At 37.7% G+C, this 22,500-nt stretch overlaps 1 protein-coding gene across 7 annotated transcripts in view; it reads right to left on the minus strand.

Annotated features, from left to right (window-relative positions):
• Window positions 1-22,500, minus strand: part of LOC127972286 (arf-GAP with Rho-GAP domain, ANK repeat and PH domain-containing protein 1-like) — a 41,129-nt gene that overhangs the window by 17,884 nt on the left and 745 nt on the right. For 4 of the 7 annotated variants that reach the window (XR_008157064.1, XM_052575693.1, XM_052575691.1 and 1 more), the window contains exons 2-13: window positions 15,485-16,360; window positions 10,065-10,180; window positions 9,219-9,301; window positions 9,039-9,145; window positions 8,650-8,814; window positions 7,595-7,664; window positions 7,340-7,460; window positions 5,126-5,304; window positions 4,266-4,372; window positions 1,735-1,934; window positions 1,189-1,274; window positions 926-1,108 (exon numbers count right to left, since the gene is read on the minus strand). Coding sequence is in view for 6 of the 7 variants with exons in the window: in XM_052575693.1 (XP_052431653.1) it covers window positions 926-1,108; window positions 1,189-1,274; window positions 1,735-1,934; window positions 4,266-4,372; window positions 5,126-5,304; window positions 7,340-7,460; window positions 7,595-7,664; window positions 8,650-8,814; window positions 9,039-9,145; window positions 9,219-9,301; window positions 10,065-10,180; window positions 15,485-16,320 (2,253 nt within the window). In the remaining variant the exon portion in view is untranslated. Of the gene's footprint in view, window positions 1-925; window positions 1,109-1,188; window positions 1,275-1,734; window positions 1,935-4,265; window positions 4,373-5,125; window positions 5,305-7,339; window positions 7,461-7,594; window positions 7,665-8,649; window positions 8,815-9,038; window positions 9,146-9,218; window positions 9,302-10,064; window positions 10,181-11,733; window positions 11,936-15,484; window positions 16,361-22,500 lie in introns of those variants that run through there. The other 3 variants (XM_052575692.1, XM_052575690.1, XM_052575695.1) reach the window with 2 other exon arrangements.

A 22,500-nucleotide genomic window follows, 5' to 3' on the forward strand; every position in this document is an offset into this window, starting at 1 on the left:
CACTCACGCACACGCACACGCACACACACACACACACACACACACACACACACACACACTCACTCACACACACACGCACACGCACACACACACACACACACACACACACACTCACACACACACACACACACGCACACACACAGTGAGTGGGATCTCCTCATCAGTATGCAGTGTGTGATAAGTAGTAAGCAGCGAGTTAACTCTGAACACATCTGTTGCTCATCACGTCTCAGTCACACAGTACAGAGCGCTTTATCTCCTGATGTTTATCACATCACAGCTGGATCACAAACACTTCCAGTCACGACTGATGCCCAATTTATAAAACGTTATGAATGAAAAAAGGGGTTGAGAAGGGGTTTAACATTGTGAGGACTTAAAAAAACACAATACTGAAGATGTCTTGACAAAACTCTGGCAAACACGTGTTGTGAAATTAAGACACAGAAGCTTAAGGCGAAACCAAAACAGTAAAAAAATAGGTTATACAAATAGACCAAAACCCCAAATTGAGCAGTGCATGAAAAAGCAATGGTTTTGCCAGAAGTGTCTCACTTTAAAAGAGTACAAACCCACTGAATGGACTCTAATTCTGTCCTTCACAGCTTTGATTTAACTCACAAACAATTAAATCTGAACTACAGTCTATATGTATCAGTATCACAGGTGTATTTGTAGCAATAGACAACAATACACTGTACGAGTCACAATTATACATTTCTCTTTGATACAAAAATCATTAGGATATTAAGTAAAGATCAGGTTCCATCAAGATATTTAGTTAATTTTCTATTGTAAATATATCAAAAATGTACTTTTGATTAGTAATATGCATTGCTAAGAACTTAATTTGAACAACTTTAAAGATGATTTTCTCAATATTTAGATTTTCAGTGTGTAGTGTGTTGTGTTGACGCTGACTCACGTTATTGAGCTCTCTCTGGTTTCCGAACAGCGGGTGATATCGGCGGTATTTGCCCTCACGGTATTTTGCGGTGATGAAGCGACGTCGCTCCTCGCTGCTGCTGTTCAGGGTCAAGGCCTCGCTGGGCGGGACGTTCGCCGCCCAAAACTGATTGGCTCGTTCGTTTCCTACAGCGAGGAACAGCTGGGACACGAGGAGAGGACTGATGAAGACGAGCGCAGTGACCTCAAGAACCACAGAACAATCAGATGAACAAAACACACCTGGATGAGATCTTCAGTCCAGACCTTCTTGTCCATTTTGAGACTGCGTACTTTAGATACGCTCGGACCGAGACCACGATGCTCTCCTGTCACAGACGAACACACACAGCTGCAGAAACAGGGCCGCACCATTTGGGGGAAAAACTACTATTGCAATTTAAATTGTGATACCAAAAAAAAATAGTCAGTAAGTTGGTGTGCATTTTTGTAGAGCCGCACAATCTGATGACATAAAATAATAATAATAGTAGTAATAATAATAACAACAACAATAATAATTACTATTATGTTAACTACTGCTACCAATTAAAAATTGTGATTGGTCAGCTGTCGCTGGCTGTGATTGGTCAGCTGTCGCTGGCTGTGATTGGTCAGCTGTCGCTGGCTGTGATTGGTCAGCTGTCGCTGGCTGTGATTGGTCAGCTTTTGTTGGCTGTGATTGGTCAGCTGTCGCTGGCTGTGATTGGTCAGCTGTTGTTGGCTGTGATTGGTCAGCTGTCGCTGGCTGTGATTGGTCAGCTGTCGCTGGCTGTGATTGGTCGTTACCTGCACATCGTTTGCAGAAAACCACGGCCAGGTTGATGGCGGCCCACTCAGGTTTGGCAGCGCTGCAGTCAGCACACATCTGATTGGACGGCTCCGCCCAGATCCGCTCAGCCACTTCGTAATTGGACAATGCCTCTGCGATGGAGTTGCGCATGGCCTCCACCCACTGATCCTTCAGCTGATCCGTATCTGCGACGAAACTACACACACAGACCCGTCATACACCGCTCTCCAACATCTACACACACATTCTTAACAGTGCACTAGTTTGTAAATCTCCTACCGTAAATATATCAGAACGTAATGTATGATTAGTAATATGCATTGCTAAGAACTTCATCTGAACAACTTTAAAGATGATTTTCTCAATATTTAGATGTTTTTGCTCCCTCAGATTCCAGATTTATAATAGTTGTATCTCAGACAGATATTGTCCTCCAAACAAACCACACATCACTGGAGAGATCATTTATTCAGATGATCAGATGATTTAGAAATCGTGAAATGTAAAAACTTTGTCCCTTATGACTCGTTTTGTGCTCCAGGGTCAAATATTAATAATAAATACACAGTACACATACATATATATTGTGTAAACTAAAATTTTTATTAACAATCACTCACACACACACACACTCACACACTCAGCCACACTTACACACTCACACACACTGCCTTACACTCAGTCACACACACACACTCACACACTGCCTTACACTCAGTCACACACTCACACTGCCTTACACTCAGTCACACACTCACACTGCCTTACACTCAGTCACACACACACACTCACACACTGCCTTACACTCAGTCACACACTCACACTGACTCACACTCAGTCACACAAATTGTAAATATATTGCACAATATTAATGCTTTTGCTGTATTTCGAATTAAAGAAATGCAGGATTGGTGAGCAGAAGAAAAAAAAACGAAAAAATCTTAACGTTAAAACGTTTGACTGTAGAGTAATCTCTCATGAAATACCTTGCTGGTTATGATCATCCAAACAGTCCTGAGCTAGATTAAGCTTTGATCTCTGCAAACCAAACTATCACTTTAATCAAATATGTAATAATAATGTTTAATACTGTAAAGCTGCTTGATTTAAGGTAATGCATAAAATACTGTAGACGTGACTTTAATGCTTTACTGAGCTCGTGCAAACATCCACATCGGTGTAATACGATGCATTTTTTAAACTGCTGCTTTCATACTGCGGTCATTTTTTTGTTGTTGTTGTTTATTTCGTTATTGAGAGGAAAGCCGTGTCATATATTTTCAAAACGGCATTGGGTTCGGCTCGGGTGCGTTTGTCTAAACAGTGTTGAGCGCTGGATCTCTTCTTCTGTTGAATGCATCGAGGAGAGCTGAATTACTGTCTTGCACTACATCGCCACACTGGTCAAACCACGCTATAGCAGGCTCTAAATTAGGTCAAATTAACTAAAATGACAACTCGACAACAAAAATATTTGTCGACTATTTTTTATTGTTGACACTGTCGATAATGTCGACTAATCGTTTCAGCCCTAACACACACCCACTCACACTCAGTCACACACACACACACACTCATGCTTACACACTCACTCACTCTCACACACACACACACACACACACTCAGTCACACACACACACACACTCATGCTTACACACTCACTCACTCTCACACACACACACACACACACTCAGTCACACACACACTCATGCTCACACACTCACTCACTCTCACACACACACACACAGACACACACACACACTCATGCTCACACACTCACTCACTCTCACACACACACACACACACACACACACTCAGGCACTTGCACAGACACACACAGACACACACACCCACTCACACTCAGTCACACACACACTCATGCTCACACACACACACACACACACACACACTCATGCTCACACACACACACACACACTCAGTCACACACACACTCATGCTCACACACTCACTCACTCACTCTCACACACACACACACACACACACACACACTCAGGCACTTGCACAGACACACACAGACACACACACACACTCATGCTCACACTCAGGCACTTGCGTACACAGTCACTCACTTACACACACAGACACTCGGGCACTTGCACACGCACTTACACTCGCACACCCACTCACACTCAGTCACACACACTAACTCATGCACAGTCGCACACACACTCACGCACACATGAAGTGGGAACATCCCATCTTAACTGCACAAACTGTATATTCGAAGGCCCTACACTAACCCTAGCCCTCGCAGGAAACGTTCTGCTATTTCAGATCTTCAGTACACTCCAATATGTGTGATTTATATTTGTTTTGAGAAGTGGGGACATGGACTAATTTCCTGAAAAGTCACCTTCTCCTTGTGTTACCCATGTTACACACACATTCACTCACTCACACACATACACACACTTACTCACTCGGGCACACTCACACATACTCAGTGACACACTCTCACACACACACACACTGAATGAACAAATTAATGAACAAGTGTAAGTCTCACTTGAATATCCGGTACGGTGTGGTCAGATCAAACGCTCTCCGGTCCACTTCCTTCACATTCCCAACATTCATATCAATCGAGGTGATGCCGATCCCCATACGATATTCCTACACACACACACACACACACACACACACGAAACAAACATCTTTATTTAGCTATTTAAATGTACATTACTATGATTATCATTTTTTACTGACATCTCTATGCTATAAATGTACGCAAACACTTAAAAACGGCAACAAAAAAACTTTAAACACTAAAATTAAAATGAAACCAGAAAAACAAAAACTTATTCAAAATATGAATGAAATATAAACAGTAAATCAATGCTACTAAAAACACGTCTAAATGAACTGATTCACTGAAATGAATCCGATTTTTCGATTTCTTTCTAAAAACTATAACTCACAGTACATACAAACAAAAATCTGTACTTTTCTTAAATGCACTAAAAATATGAACATAAAAAATAGTGACTGGTAAAAGGTAGAAATAACAATTACCTGAAAAGGATTTAACATAAACAATGTCATTCCCCGCTATGTTTCTTTAATTGTCATATTTTTTCTAACATTATTAAATGTGCTTTACATTTTTTCATCAGAAAAAAATAGCAAAGACAATCAATATTGTGTCATAAATCACTTAACTTTTCCTTCTTGTTTACTGAACTACTATTGTATAAAATCACATTGCAATCATATAAATCATATATGGCTCAATATGAACACAGAGTGCCTTTGGACCCCCACAATACTCAGGTTTTAGGTATGATGACCCTTTCTAAACAGGGTTATCTGTCAGTAGTGTGACCAGTGTTAGTTTGATTTCTGGAGACAGACAGATTGAGGGTTTACCTCTATGTTTTTGTAGAGGAAGACTTTATCCGCACACACCACCGTGTAGAGTTTGGAGCGCAGGCCGCGCAGCTCCAGGTAACCCCTCATCTCGTAGCTCACGCAGGGGTTAAAGGTCACGTCCAGACTGGTGGTTCGGACACAGCTCTTCAACACCGTGACCCACTCGCTCCGCTCCGCTGTCACACACACACACACACACACACACACACTTCAGTCATTTCACTGAGCAGACGTCAGATGTTAGCGTGTGTAATCTCCAGTGACTGCACGACTCGGCGAAACGGTCTCTCTGAGTGTTTGTTTATCATAACAATAAATTAAAATAATGACAATCAAAATTAAATATTGTTACTATTATTATTATTATTAAAAAAATAAATGTTTTTGTTAATTTAGACATAGTTTGTAATAATGACAATAATTATAAATTAGTTTTATAATAACAATTAAAAAATAACAAACACTTAAATATTATATTATATTAGATTATATTATTATTTAAATAAAAAGGAATAAGTATAGCATAGTAAAGTGTATTTGTCTTGTGAGGCTAAATCATTAAGTAATTAATAATTTTAACTAATTAAATTGTTTTTAATAAAAAATAGTAGTTAAAAAAAAAAAAAAAAAAGTAAACACTAATTTGAACACTAAATGTTATTATATTATATTATTCTTTAGAATGTAACATTTTTGTTTATTCTTCACCAGAAAGACAATGTTCTGAGTGTGTAACCATGTTTAATGCATGTTTGTGTGTATTTGTGTTTTTTATATTAAATAAGAAAATTAATAAAATATATTCAATACAATACAATTAAATAAATATTTAATAAAAATGAATATTAAATAACATTGATTAACAATAATAATAATGCAATTAAAATATTAATATTATTATTAGAGTTGTTCTGATTCCGATACTAGTACATGAACCTATATACCGATCCGATACCATTTTCTTAAACAAGACCTAGTTATGACCGCTAGCTTTGCCTAATCGCTGCACGGTTCTTCTTCGCTGCTCAGAATGCATTGCAAACACAGGAAGTTGTGCTGTGTGCTACAAGCCACCCCTGTTTAGAGCAGCGAAGAAGAAATGAAGACGCGTTAGCAGCACTGATCTATATATGACTGGATCGCTCAACGCCTTCTAAACTGCCGACAGACAGCGAAGCCGCTTCTATATTATAGATCAGTGGTTAGCAGTGTGTCCGCTGTCTAGCAGTGTTTCAGACTGGATCAACAAGACAGTAAAACGGCGACTAGGGATGCCACAAGCACTGGCACTTCACTACCAACTCGCTGTTTCTAGTCTCTGCTGTGTGTCACTATATGAGGACACGAACGCATAAACCGTCACTTCATGAGAATTTACACAGACACAGACACTCAAAGATCTTCATGGCAGCCCATTAAAATAAATGTTTGGTTTAAAGTGAGTAAATTGACAATATATTAAGCTACTGTTGTAGCCTACAGTAGATTTAGCTATGTCTCTATGTAGTAATAATAATACGTCTCTATTAATAATAATAATTAAAATACTTGTTTTGATGTAAAGAGATTATCTGATTAAATATCATTTTTTATATTCCTAGACTTATTTGTTGCAGTCTTTTATACGGTTATATTGTAAAACTAAAATACCTTTTTTAGTTTGTGGTGTTAGGTTTTTGGCTGCATTTGAAGTTCTGCATCAGAAAATAAATAATATTACTGTCAAATTCATGTCAGATAATAAAAATACTGTAATGAACAAAGTAGTTCACCATGTATTTGTTCATGTTTTATTAAGGGATCAGTCTGAAGCACACCATTAAATATTTCTAGTAATTTACACAGGGCTAGTAGTATATACAGCTGTATTTACAGATACACACCCAGGTATCGGATCAGTACTCGGTATTATCCGATACCCTGAGCCCAGGTATCGGAATCGGTATCGGGAAGAGAAAAAGGGTATCGGAACATCTCTAATTATAATATGATTACTAATAAAAAAATGTTCCCCAAAAGAGTAATATTCTGTTTGTGTGTAACTGTGTTCTGTGCATGTCAGTGTGTATTTGTGTTGTGAGGTCAGTTGTTCACGTTAGCTTTAGTTTCACCAGACCACAAAACCTCACTGATCAGATCTAATTCGCTAGCACACCTAATCGTGTGCTTCACACACACACACACACACACACACACAGTCTGTACACTCACAGTCGTTCTCGGCTCGGAACAGGAAAGTGCGATTGTGCGTCACTACTTCAAACTTCTGCTCTCCCACGTTGACCACACCAGTGATGGACAGTGTAGGTATGATCCTCTTCGAGTAGACGTCCTGCACACACACACACACACACACACACACAGGCGAGTTATCATCTCATCAGCAGCGGGTGTTAAAGGACATGTGCGGTGAGATGCAAGTGTGACTACAAACGTGACTTTAACCCTTTAACCAATCAGAATCACCTTCTCAGTGTCGAAGTATCTCAGGTATTCAGCATCCAGTTTGACCCAGCGGTGCTGGTAGATCAGAGACCTGCACACACACACACACACAGAGAGAGAGAGAGAGAGAGAAAGACAGAAAGACACACACACACACACACACACAGAGACACACCCAAACAGATAGAGAGAGACGCACAAACACACATGCACAGAGAGACACACACACACACACACACACACAGAGAGAGAGAGAGAGACACACACACACAGAGACCACACACACACACACACAGAGACACACCCAGAGAGAGAGAGAGAGACTCCGCAGTTACAATCATGTTTTAGCTTCAGTGGATGTTAAACTCAATCAATAGAATCGGTAGAGTCATGTTTGAACACTTAGATAATTTATGCAAGCATAAAAGTGTGTTGTTTTAACTGTGTTTTAACTAGTTTTCAGGTTTAATTGTTCATTCAAAGTGAAAGTGGCTGTGTTTACATGTTAACAAGCATAATTGTGAATCTTGTGATTGCATTATTAAAAAATGATTATTTCTGTGCCTTTTCAGTGTTTCTCAGATGGGTTTGTGCATTGATAAAAAGCTAATAATTTAATAATAAAATATTTAATTTTTTTAAAAAATAAATAAATGATAAAAAAAAAAAAATATATATATATATATATATATATATATATATATATATATATATATAATAAAAAAATAAAAATGCATGTCATGTGCACATGCAAAAATTAAAAACTATTTAATAAATACTTTACACATGAACATAATCAAGTGAAAATTCTAATTTCTCCTCATGTTAGACTAATTTATAATAGAATTTTTTGAGCTCATAAATTATTTCTACATTTAAAAACGTATATTTAGTGTGGATATCTCAAAGGCAGCAATCAAAAACTCCTAAACTGATGTCTTTCATGTTTATGTTTGGGAATTCTGATTCAGTTCAGGGTGAATCAGGTGATTCAAATGAGTCGTATAAAAGAATCAGTTCAAGAATGAAATCCAGAAATGTTCCAAAGTCAGTGTGAAATGAAAACTGTGACGCACCCCTGAGGAGGATTCTTGTACAGCCAGCCCATTTTAATCACGGGGACGCTGGTAGGGGCGGGGTCTTCCCGAGGGGGCGGAGCATTGTCGTGGCTTGTGATTGGCAGGTAGATGCTGGTCATAGAACCAGAGATCGAAGCCAAATCTCCAATCCATGAACTCCGTCTGAGAGAGAGAGAGAGAGAGAGAGAGAGGGACAGAGAGAGAGAGAGAGAGAGAGAGATGAGATCAGCACAAAAGGGAAGTGTTACATTATCACATTGCAACAGGACATGAATTTCTCATATTGCTCAATCGACATCAACAAACTAAATTTAAACGTACAGTAACAACTCAGGAATGAACACATTTGCAGAATGGCTAACAGCAGCAGAATAACAGAGACTCACTGCAGGGATTCAGACTCGTCACAGCTGGTGTCATCGTCTAGAAGCTCGTCGTCGCTGCACAGGCTGCTGTAACGAGGTTTCGGCGCCTTGGGAACCATCAGGGACATCTATTGGAGGAAGCAGCTGTCAATCATACAGCGTCTGTCGCTATTGGACGATTCTTGGAATAAAACAACGCACCTTGCTGGCCATGTCTATGAGTTTAGCGTCTCTGCTGGGCTCTCGCTCGTCATATTCATCTGAACTTTCATCCGAATCCAACTCTACACAGAAGAGAACAGAATGAGGGAAACACAAAGAGATATAAAGATGTATCCCACAATGCAATGCGCATGACTCGATCTTCTAAATGCTGTGTGAGGATGACCTGATGGGAAAAAAATCATCTTACTCACTCAAAAGTAAAACACAAAACCAGGCCTAAGGCTAAATTTCTGTGAAGTGTTGCATGAGAATAGTGCAGTGGAGGATGAAGTAAAAGCATCACTTGAGTAAAAGACTGAATTATCTCACCAGAACATGACGAAATCATCGTTTAGAATATTGCACCAGTAAAAGTTTAAAGTCATGACACATTTTCTTACATACAGTGATGGGGAAAGTAACTTTTAAAAAGTAATGCATTACAATATTACATTAATCCATAAAAAAGTAACGGATTGTGTTACTTAAGATACTTTCATGGAAAGTAATGCATTACGTCACTTTTGCACTTACAGTGTCTCTCAACATGGGACTACACGTTACCAATTTGAAAAAGTAACGTTTTGAATTGAATGTTCGGTCGAATTAGCGAAAAGACAGAATAAATTGTACTGAAACAATGACACGATCAAATAGAGGCGTGCTTTAATGCAGCAAACATATGGGGAGTGTAAAAGTATTTAAAAGTGTTTAAAAGACGCATAAATCATTACAAGCGCCGACAGCGAGAGACTGTTTAGCACAGCTGAGAAGAGGAAGGGTTGGTTGTTTCTGGTTACTGTACGATGATTGAAATCATGAAATAGTTGCACATCTACTCACGGTTTCTGTTGGGCGGCGGTGGCACGTCTCTCCTTCGGCTCTGGTTCGGAGGTCTGATGATCCGAGGCGGGACGTCTGGGACTGGATCTGTGTCTGACGGATCATCTACAGGAGCGCTGCAGGAGCAGACACAGCACCAGTCTTCAGTTTAACACACATACACATCATAATGGACTTTACCTTATGTTTCCGCTTGCTTTTAGTTCATATTACATCATACTACACATCCACGCTTGTATAATAACTATAAGATTAACTACAACAGCAGCAGCAGCAGTGTAAGTTGCTCCAGGAAGTTATTATTACATACTAATTGCGCGATGTTTAATTGGAGTATTAAACGGTGTTATTCGATTCGTGTGCTATTTCTGAAAGAAGTCAGCAAAGCTGCACTTATTTTAAAATTGTGAAATATTATTACAATATCAAAAAGCGGTTTTCTGAGTGAATCTCTGTTGAACTGTAATTTATTTCTGTGATGCTCCGCTGATTTATTTATTTAATTTCAGCGTCACATGATCTAATGCGATGATTTGCTACTCGAGAAACATTTCTGATTATCATCATCGACGTTGAAAACAGTGATGCATTTTATTTTTCAGGATTCAGATGAATAGAAAGTTCTAGAGAACAGCATTTATTTGAAATAGATTATAAATCACTTTACTGCTACTTCTGACCAATTTAATGTGCCTTTGATTCATTTTTAATCTCACTGCACACAAAATTCATTTACAGGGAATACAGGAATTGACAGGTTCAGTGTTTGTTGGGCGTTTATCAGACGATACACACATTTCCTGACGTGTGTTACAGCTCAGGTCCATGTGGACGCTCAAACAATGCTGTTTCCTGAGTCCAGCCGAACAAAACATCTGCTAAACATAACTGACCAATGAACCGGATTCATTCTTCTCTTCTGCTTTCACTTCCTCAATTCAACCAACAATTTCATTCATCATCAAAATAGTTCGGGGGGTGTTTTTTGTCACTTGTGCATCCTAGACTTTCTGGATCAACCGAAAATCAGTTTAGATTGAATGATTTAGCCGATGTTTTCATCCAAGCGAATCTTTTTAAGAAAGCAATAAGAAGTGCTGCTAATAAATAGAAGTGTAATTGTTTTTTTGGGAATGCAATGTCAGCATCTATTTTCCAGCAAACGAACGTTTTCTGCATACATTAAAAGAGAGACAGTCCAATAATGTTAAAAAAGGTTTAGTATAAAAATAAAGACAGCAGCTTCCATCCGAAAACCCATTTATAGAGCAGAGACGGACTGAGATGACTGCACTTTCACCGTTTGGTGTGTCATTGTGAAAACAGAAACCGCTGCTTTCTGACAGCGCTGTGAAAACAGTCTGAACAAAGACAGATGGACAACACAACACTCTTTAAGTTCAATAAAGAAAAAAAGAGCATCTCCTGTTGCCTAAAAAACATTTGTTTATAGCTGTTTGAACGCTGCAGATTTCTCTCCTGATTCAGACATGAACACTTTGTCCCTAGAGGAAGTGCTATTATGGATCATCCAAATATTGTCTTCAAACCTCAACAGTGACGGGACAAGCCAAAGCCATCATTAAAACACACACACAATGAAAAGAACAAGCACAGCAGATTAGAAACACAGTAGATAAGGAAACATTGACTTCCACATTGAACTTACGTGCTCGAGCAGCCCAAATACGGCCATCAGAGAGCGACGCGAGGATCGCAATCCTGTTCTACACACCGATCCAGCTCAGGAGGAGCGAGAGATCAGGGAACAGAGTCCGGTAAACGAGTGTGATCTGGAGAACCACGGCGAGGACGAGAGAACGACAGCTGACCCGACCACACAGAAGACAGGCGGAAGTGGGAACACTTTTAGACTCGAGCGAGCGAGAGCGTCTGTGAGCCGAGACCTTCAGAAACAACAAAGAGCTTCCTGAAATCTGCCTCCTGTTTCTCCTGTTCACTGAACCACCGCTTTTACCAACATTCAGTTACATTCAGCACTGGGAAATTACTCTTTCTTACATTACTATGGGGAAAAAAGAAACTGAAACATCATTATAGTAACTTATATATATATATATATAAATGTTCAAATATTATACAGTGGCATGTGAAAGTTTGGGAAGCCCTTGCAGAATCTGTGTAAATGTGAATAGTTTTAACTAAATAAGAGAGATTGAGTAAGATATTGCACATAAAAGATTTAGTCCACAAGACAGAAACATGGCTGAAATTATTCAGATATCCCCATCATTTGGTTGTTAATACTGTGTTCTGTTTTCTGATGATCCTCGGCTGTCTTTCTGTTTTGTGATGGTTGTGCATGAGTCTCTTGTTTGCTCTGAACAGTTAAACTGAGCAGCGTTCTTCAGGAACATCTTTAAGCTCCTGCAGATTCTTCAAAACTCTTAATGCATCTCGTTCCTTCTGGAGCATCAGTGAACCTTTGAACCTTCTCTAATAGTTGTGTTTGAGTCCCTCAGGGTGAAAGATCCACACACAGTATAATTATAGCCATGTTTTTGTCTTGTGGACTAAATGTAAACATCTTGTAAAGTACAATATCTTACTCAGGACAGGACTAAATAAAAAATAACATGCAGTATGATCTCTCTTATTTTGTTAAAACTATTCACATTTACACAGATTCTGCAAGGGCTTCCTAAACTTTCACAATGCCACTGTATATTTATATTAAAAATATATATTTATAATTGTATAATTGTATTTTGCATTATGAACCCTGCATTTATACATGTTTAGCATTGTGAAATTATTATTTTTTATTATTATAAAAAAAGAGAGCTTAAGTTGAAAATACATGTTGTTACTGAAACATCATTACAGTTACTGTTATATATATATATATATATATATATATATATATATATAAAATATAAAATGTAAAATATTATATATTTATATTTAAAATTATGTAAAAAAAAAAAATCACATTTCTGTATAAATGTATTTTGCATTATGAAAATGAACCCTGCATTTATTTTATTTCATCATGAAATTATTTTATAAAAATTCACATTTTTGCAGTAAAATCTTCATTTATACACGCATATCATATTATGAAAAAAATACAATACTGTATATGTAAATTTAGCATAATAAATGTTTTTTATTTTACTGCATTGTAAGATTATTTACTTCTAAATTCAATTCATTTTTGTAATAAAAAATTTAAAATTCATGTGAAAAATATGATATATTATTAAATTCTAATTTCTACATCACGCGAGTCTTTGAATCATTATTACAGCAACCATAAATATTAATTAAAAAATTAAAATCAACAAAAAGTAAAACTAAAAATATTTTTTATATTAAAATATTATATTGTGGGATAAAACTGTATAATTACATTAGTAATAATTAATTATTTTATAATAATTATATAAATTATATTTAAAAAATATTAAATCATATTTATATATCAAATAAATTCACATTACTGTATAGTGAGAATCACAATCTAGAAACAAACTCAAAGTTTATATGTACATTATAGCATTGAGAATGTGATTATTATTTTCCTTTTTTAAATAAAGTATTGAGACTTAATCATCATGAATGTCTGATAACCATAACGTTCAAAAGTGTCTCAGAAACTGAATCTAAAACCACAACTTCTCAATAAAAACTGACAGTAAATGATGTTTCTGGAACTCATGTTAAGATGTTTGTGTTTGGAGGAGGCGTCACGCACTGCATTGTGGGTCAGAAGCGCATGGTTAGAGGAAACGACAGGAGAACTGCTGACATCTATAGCTCACATCCAGAACAACTACTGATCACAGACAACACCAAACACTGCTGAATGAGTCCAGGATTAACACTGATGCAGTCCACACTCAATCCAGATTAAAAATGATCCGTATCTCGTTTAATGCTCAAAATATCGAGGAGATATACTTAAACAGTATTCCTACTGCGTATCAAACAATAAAAGACAAAGAGTTAATCACTCACTGCTCTTGACTGAAGAACTTTTGTAACTTTAGGAAGAAACCAAGCAAGATTCATTCTTACAGTGAAGATTATTATATTTTACATTTGATTATTCAATTTCTGTTTGCTGTTAGCTGAATACTTTAGACTTGAATAAAAAAAAAATAATGTATTGTATTACTGACAGTTTAATTATTTTTAATACATTTTGAAGACTTTTATCACTTATATAAAGTTTTGCTTATATGACCAACTAATAATCATGATTACAGTGTTGACCAAAATAATCATGATTATGATTTTTGCCATAACCGAGCAGCCATAGTAGGAGAATAATTTATTTATTTTTTTGATCGAGATTAAAAACAATTTGCATTTAATGGCCAAACTCTGTCTTTCATTCATTGAATTAATTTTAAAAATGTGAAAATTATGAATTTAATAAATATAAAATAAATTTAAATGTAAAATTAAATATTAAATTAAATAATACATTGAATATTAAATTAAATATTAAATTAAATGTAATATTAAGTTAAATATTAAATTAAATAATAAATTGAATATTAAATTAAATATTAAATTAAATGTAATATTAAGTAAAATTTTAAATTTAGTTTAATTATATTTAATAAATTAAAATTAAATTAAAAGAAGGGTTTTTCAAAAAATGACCGCAGTTCACTAGTAGTATATTCTGCTCGCCAGCAGTCCCAGTGCTCACCAGAGGGTGGCGCTCTCTCCTTCAGCATCCATGCAGTGCTCAATCACAAACCCTAACACACTGCCTCTGGCAGAAAGAGCTCGTCGTGTCTTTTTCCAGCTCTGACTCACTTGCACTGGTCAGTTTGACCCGTGTGACGGTCTGCAGGCCTCGTGACTCAATGACCTCGAGTCAGCGCACAGGAAACACAAACACTGAACATGTGCAAAAGCATTGTGTAAAAGCACTGAGTCATGAGCGTTCACAATAACACAATGTGCTTAGTGTGCAGCTCCTCCATTTGCTTGGAATACTTGGATAATTGGCTCAAATCTGCAGTATGCCACAGGACATGCGGAGAGGTATCCCACAAGGCAATGCACTTCACCTTCCATCTCCATTGTGATGAACGGACTGCAATAGACTAAAACATTGCTTTTCCCATTCATTTTACCAGTAGGGGTTTAAAAAATATCTTTATTGAATTATAAACCACGAACCAAACCAACCAGCTACGAGGAGGAACACAAATCAGACTGTGGAGAATCATGGGTAATGTAGTTTTCAACAGAAAAAAATATGCAAAACTTGAATAACCTTGAATTTTAGATTTTTTTAAAGCCTTTTTCTCTCATTATTTCTGAACATATAATATGTATAAGAAAAGATGTAGTTTTAGTTCAAGCATCTTTTCTGCGTCACAGACCTATCACAAACGAAACACTGCAGCAGTTGACAGATAATGTGTGTCTTGTACCTGGATGTGGGCGGGCTTCTGGATGACGTGCTTCTGGGATTTGTAGTCCTGGAGCAGGCGGAGACACGAGGAGGGGGAACAGGGGGTCTGTACGGGCCGTCTATGGGCTCTTTAGACACGCCCACAGCGTAGCTCTTAGGAGGAAGAGGAGGAGCACCCATTTCTCCCTGAGCAGGAGATAAACACTGTTCGTACAGGTGGAAGCGCTCTGATGAAGAGGAGGAGGAGGAGGAAGAGGGAGACACAGGAGACGGTTTCCTCTCGCTCTTCTGGAGTTGCTGCGCCGGCCCTTTAAGAGGCAGGTGTTCTGGGCGTGGCCTGGGAGTTGGGATGGGCTTGGTTCGTTCGTAAGGTGTGGGCGTTTCATTTTGTTCAGGGATGCTGCTAGGCTCAGGACGGGGCGTGAAGGGAACGGGAGGTCGATTGGGCGTGACTCGAGGCGGGACGGGAGGCGGGCGTCTACCTGCGACGCTGTTTTCCGTTCGCTGGTTTTTGTCCGACGCTCTGAATTTGGTCCTCTCTCGGGCGACGGGTCTGTCCTCCTCTTGCTCCTCGTCCTCCTCCGCTCCCGCCGCTGAGGGGAGGAGCTTGTGCAGGCTGCCGAGGATACGCTTCCTGTGGCCGGGCAGAGCCACGCCCATTCGCTGCAACTGGGCGGAGCTTAGATCCTGACACTCCCACAGCGTTCCCAGCCCCGCCTCCTGGAAGGCCGGACGGTACTGGTCGAGCCGGAGGCCACTCAGCCAATCGGACACGGACTGGGAACTCTCCGGCGGGATGAAGGACATGATCGGAGCGCCGGGCTGCAGGAATACATTGCAGGACTTGTTCTCCATGGGACGAGCTCAGGGAATCATCGCTGGAATAACACCTCTACTGAGAGAAAGAGAGAGAGAGAAATCATCATTATTCGTTATTTGTTTGTTGAGGTTTGTATTTATTTATATATTCTGAGTCAGAATTTATTAATAGACCTGTTACTGAATAGACCGCTTGGCAAGTTGTTTACTTTGTACTAAAGGATTTTTTTTTCTTTTAAAGCTGGGTTTAGTTGTTGTCAGATGAGAGAGTACAGCTAATAATTAATATCCAATCATGGGTGAATTTACTGGCCAGAAATATCTTCATGACCCTAAAACAGTTGCCTCATTTTTTTATTCAAATATTTTGGTAATTATTTTTGTTGAGGAAATCATGAGCGTGTTAAAGAAGACTGTAAGCACGAGAGGCTTTCAGAAGTCATTTACTGTAAAACACAAGTCTCGTCGAAACTGAACCTGCAGGTATGAACTATTCTGTTCCTCATATTTTCATTCTGCTGAACATTACACACGGAGAGAGTTCCTGGAGAAACACAGCTTCAGAAATATGAGACATGTTTACTAAAGCAGATTCAGATCATCACAAGAAGTCTAACACGTGAAATCAGTTTGATGCTTTCCCAAACTCAAATTCTGTGTTTTTTGTTTACATTTGTATGGATATTCTTGATATATTTAGAATATTTAATTTAAATTATTTCATTAAATAGTCATTCAAAAATGTCTAATCAACTGCATTTATAAAAATTTAACAATTCAATAATTTATTAAAAATGTATAAAAAATAGGGGCCTAATATGAAATATATTTTACGATTTTTAAACATCCTTTGCTTTCTGTTTTTTATGTAATATAAACTTAAGTATCAAATACAAATGCATAAAACTTTTAAAACAATGTAAAATATTATTATATAATTATTTATTATAATAATTTTCCATCTTGAGTTAATGCACCTTGATTTACTGATGTTTTTATATTTGTACTGGAAAATCTGACAAGAATACAGAGGAAGATGTTCATTATTATTACTTTTTTCTTTTTTTATGCATTTTTCCCATTTTTTATTTATTTATTTTATTCATTTATTTATTTATTTATTGCAGTGCATGCAACATATAATGCCCTTACCTTATTAATTTAAGACGTGCTCTGATTTGAGACCTTTTTACACCTTAATTTGTGGAAGTGCAAATGAAGACTTTTTAAGAGCCCGTATAAACCAGGTTTGGCACTTCGTATATTTGGACCCTGCTGGCATTATTCAGACTTATTCATCAGAAAAAAACACTCAAACAAAAAGTAACATTTCAGAAAAAGCTCATTTCCTGCCAGCAGTTTCCTGTTCCAGCTCAGATAAAGATCGTTTTTTCCCCTTGAGCTCATTATCAGTCAGATGAACTACAGATATTATTTATTAGACCATGACCTCACACACACAGTCTTCACACATGATTCTAAATCACTCGTCTGACGTTAATGTTGGCAATACACTGAAATGCTCAGGAACAAGCCACTGAAGCTTATAAAAGACGTGTCCGAGATGCGGTTAGACTCCTCACCATCACAAAACGACACTCTCACACACACACACACACCAAAACAGATACAGCTCCTTCCACCTCCAATCTATTTCTGTTTTAACACCGGTTCCTCAAGAACCATCGTAATCATTAGTAATATCTGTCAACAGGATGCCTGTCAAGTTCAACACATCTTCACTGATGCTCTTTTACTCCAAACACTAGTTCACTGGTGCAACACTCAAATATTTAGCAATGCGCAGCAATAACGTTGTGTCCGTTTTGGTGCAACTGACCACTATTGCGTAAAAATGCTGAAACCTGAAGTTGCTTCTGAGAAGCATTGGAGATGTTGAACAGAGCTGATGGATCACATTCAGTGATGTGAAGAAAGCTGATGTACGAGCGAGTGCTTCATGTTCAGGTGACTGTGAAAGTCATGCCAAACACTGCACGTGCTTCAGGTTAAACACTCCTCAAACATCTTCATCCAAAGGAACTTCATCCTCTTTATGACATAATTATCTTGAATCAGAAACTATAATAAGATCCTCATCAAATATAAAAGAAGTCTTGAGATCATCTGTTTGAGTGAAGCTCAGAGGATCAACCTACAAATATTAATATTGTAAATATAATAATCAACAGCATCAACAAATCAAACCGTCAAAATCTTTTTAGTTCCTCATTTTTAAGTATCATTTTACCAGGAACTGCATCTGTTACATGCAAATAAACACTTCAATGTGTGTGTGTGTGTGTGTGTGTGTGTGTGTGTGTGTGTGTGTGTGTGTGTGTGTGTGTGTGTGTCAGAGAGTGTGTGTATATGTGTGTGTGTGTGTGTGTGTGGGCATGTTTTTGTATCATATCAGGACACAACTCTGTATAATGACATGGGTATGACACAGGTATTACAAGGAGAGGGTGACTTATGAGGACATAACCCATGTCCCCATTTTTCAAAACACTTATAAATCATACAGAATGAGTTTTTTTGAGAAAGTAAAAATGCACAAAGTTTCCTGTGAGGGTTAGGGTTAGGTGTAGGGTTGGTGAAGGAACATAGAAGATACAGTTTCTACAGAATAAAAACCATTACACCTATGGGATGAACACACTTTACACGTGTGTGTGTGTGTGTGTGTGTATGTGTGTGTGTGTGTGTACTTGTTTTTCTATTCTGTTGGGGACTTAAACCTGCATACACACAGACTCATGGGGTCTCGTGTCACGGTGGGGACCTAAATTGAGGTCCCCACGGGTAAACAAGCTAATAAATTACACAGAATGAAGTTTCTTGAAAATCTAAAAATGCACAAAGTTTCCTGTGAGGGTTAGGTTTAGGTGTAGGGCGATAGAAAATACGGTCTGTACAGTATAAAAACCATTACACCTATGGAGAGTCCCCACAAGGATAGCTGACCAGACATGTGTGTGTGTGTGTGTGTGTGTGTGAGTGTGTGTGTGTGCGAGTGTGTGTGTGTGTGTAAAACAGTTCATTTCAATGAGAAAAAGCCAAAAGACATGAGGAGATATTCTCTAACATACAGTGCACTTTTCTTTAGAGATTTGCATGTGAAATTAAAACCAACACACACACACACACACACCTGATTTTTTTCCAATAAAAACCTTATGATGATCATTTCAGCTTTAACACAGTTTATAGATTCACTAGTATTGCCACAATACGCTTACAAAACCTCCCATTTATAATCATCGCCTTTTGAAGTTTATATAAACCATATACTTATCACCATTATTGTCCATCCAAATGAAGATCTTATATATAAATATATATTCATAAATAATAATCGTATTAATGTGACTTATTATCTTATATTTCATAAAACTGAATTTTGCTCTTAAATACATTACAATTCACAAGCACATGTCTATCGATCTACACACACACACAGTTTGAAGCAGATATATCTAAAAAGCCGGTGTACTTTTTGTATTCTAATAAATTCAGTAATTTAGCTTGTAAATGTCTCCTTGTGGGCCTTTAACTTTAACCCTTTGTGACAGAGGTTTCATCACTAGTATGTATTTAACCCCTGGTCACTCATTTCTGAACAGCTGTTCTCTTTCTAAACTCTCTTCTCGTATCAGGCTGTAGATGAACAAGAAGAGGTTAGTGAGAAGTGAAACGAACGCTGTGTTTGGGATTATGAGCTTACATAAGTGCTGCAGGTCTCACACACACACACACACACACACACACACATGACTCAGTCTCACCATCACAGTTACTCAGCCTGTGACCCTTGACCTCTGTGTGTATCAAGCAGTTGATCCCAAGGCATCAGACTTAACGATTCCCCTTTTGATAATGGTAGTGGCCTAATGGTTAGAGGGTTGGACTCCCAATCGAAGGGTTGTGAGTTCTAGTCTCGGGCCGGATGGAATTGTGGGTGGGGGGAGTGCATGTACAGTTCTCTCTCCACCTTCAATACCACGACTTAGGTGCCCTTGAGCAAGGCATCGAACCCCCAACTGCTCCCCGGGCGCCGCAGCATAAATGATGAACACTGCTCCGGGTGTGTGCTCACAGTGTGTGTGTGTGTTCACTGCTCTGTGTGTGTGCATTTCGGATGGGTTAAATGCAGAGCACAAATTCTGAGTATGGGTCACCATACTTGGCTGAATGTCACTTCACTTCACTTTACAGTTTTGTGTTCAAATATTACATTTAATATTTTTTTTAAATAATTTAATTGTTTTCAAAAATATAAAAAATTTATTAAATAAAAATTAAATGAACAAATTATTAGAACAAAAAACATTATTGCAATTAATGTCTTAATTCAAGCATTACAAGAGGTAAAAACAATTATTTAAAAAATATTTAATTAATATCCTGAGTGCACACATTAACTTTGGCCGCCCTAAAAATGACATTAAATAAATATTTCTCAATTTAAACCATATATAAACCAACAGCCTGTCTGTAGAAAGCAGAATCAAATATTACATTTAGTGAATGCGAACATAAAAAACAATTATGTCAAACATATTTAATTAATTTCTCATGTGCTCACTTTAACTTTGACAGCCCAAAAAATCCATTAGACATTAAATATATATATATATATATATATATATATATATATATATATATATATATATAAACAATTCTCAAATTTTGCATCCACCACTTTGAAAATGTTTATAAATTATATATACATATGCAATTTATGTCTTGATTTCTGGCTAGTCTGTAGAAAGCGGAATGAAATATTATTACATTTAGTGAATGTACACATCAAAAATTAGATTTAACATATTTAATTTAAATCTTAAGTAAAGATATAAACTTTGACAGCCCTGAAAAAAAAAATTCTACATTTTCTTACGGCCCCCAGTTTGGAAACCCGTTTAAGTCGAAAGCATGAGTCACAAACAATGGAAGCCGTATATTGAAGCCCATGTCAGACTCATTCAATCCAGAAAACAACGAGGAGGAGGAATAAAACCGCTCTGTAATTAAAAAGCCATGAAATACTTCACAGCCTCTATAAAACATTCTGCTCAGAACGACACATGAGACAGAAACAGGATGAAAACAGCAAACAAGCGTCTCAGTTGTGGTTAAAGTCTCACTGACACCTGCTTATGAACACACAAACACACACGGTGAGAAGCTCTGACCAGCGAATTAATAACTCGGAGGACGCATCTACTGCTCGACACGTACACAAGCACAAATAGTGCCCCTAAACACTTGTACACACATCATCAACCAGGGAAGAGTGAATGGGTGCCGTCAGAATGAGAGCTGAGAAACTGAGAGACAACAGGAGATGCACTTGTTCACTGGAGGAAGTGTTATTATGGATTAGGAGTTAAAATCATCTTAATGCTGGATGTGTTTTATCTTTTGTCTTCTCCAGATGTTCACTGATGGACTGGAGTGCTGTGGATGTTTTTATCAGCTCTCATTCTGACGGCACCCATTCACTGCAGGGCATCCATTGATGAGACACTGATGCAATGCTACATTTCCTCAAACCTGATGAAGACACAAACTCATCCTGATCTCCTGAGAGTTTCAGATCATCTTCAGATTCGTCTGAATTATTGATAACTGACAGTCCCTGATATCACACCAGTAAACACAGATGGCAAATAAGAGGTTTATAACACATCAATAGTTGCTATATCATTAGGTTTCGGAAGTGAAACGAGAGAACTACCACTTCTGTTTATCAGCAAACTAATCCTGTAATTATTTCCAAATATCACCTGTTTATCGCTAACGTTATAATAGTGTCTGTCTCTCATTACACCACTGGTTTAGTTGCATTTGAAAGCAGTGAATACATGATGATGTGACAAATAAAAAGGCAAACTGGTCATAAATTCTCAAGGAACTGGAAGTGTTGACGAACATTCACTGAAAGAAACGCTGAACAACATCAGACTGGACTGAGCTGCTTCAGTGTTTATAACAAACATCCACCTGATTAACATTCCAGACACATCACAGGACTAGTTAACCCCTCCACACACACACACACACACACACCTCACACAGATCCCCATTATGAGCATTAAAGGAACTGAAATCATCCTGTGCATGCAGAGCACTGACTGTAGTGCACTAGAATAGTGCTCTGTCTCTTTAAGAACTCTATCAGTCAGCCCACAACTCCTGTGAAGTCTTGAG

This window comes from Carassius gibelio, chromosome B15 (genome assembly GCF_023724105.1).
Source record: "Carassius gibelio isolate Cgi1373 ecotype wild population from Czech Republic chromosome B15, carGib1.2-hapl.c, whole genome shotgun sequence".
NCBI classification, from domain to species: domain Eukaryota; kingdom Metazoa; phylum Chordata; class Actinopteri; order Cypriniformes; family Cyprinidae; genus Carassius; species Carassius gibelio.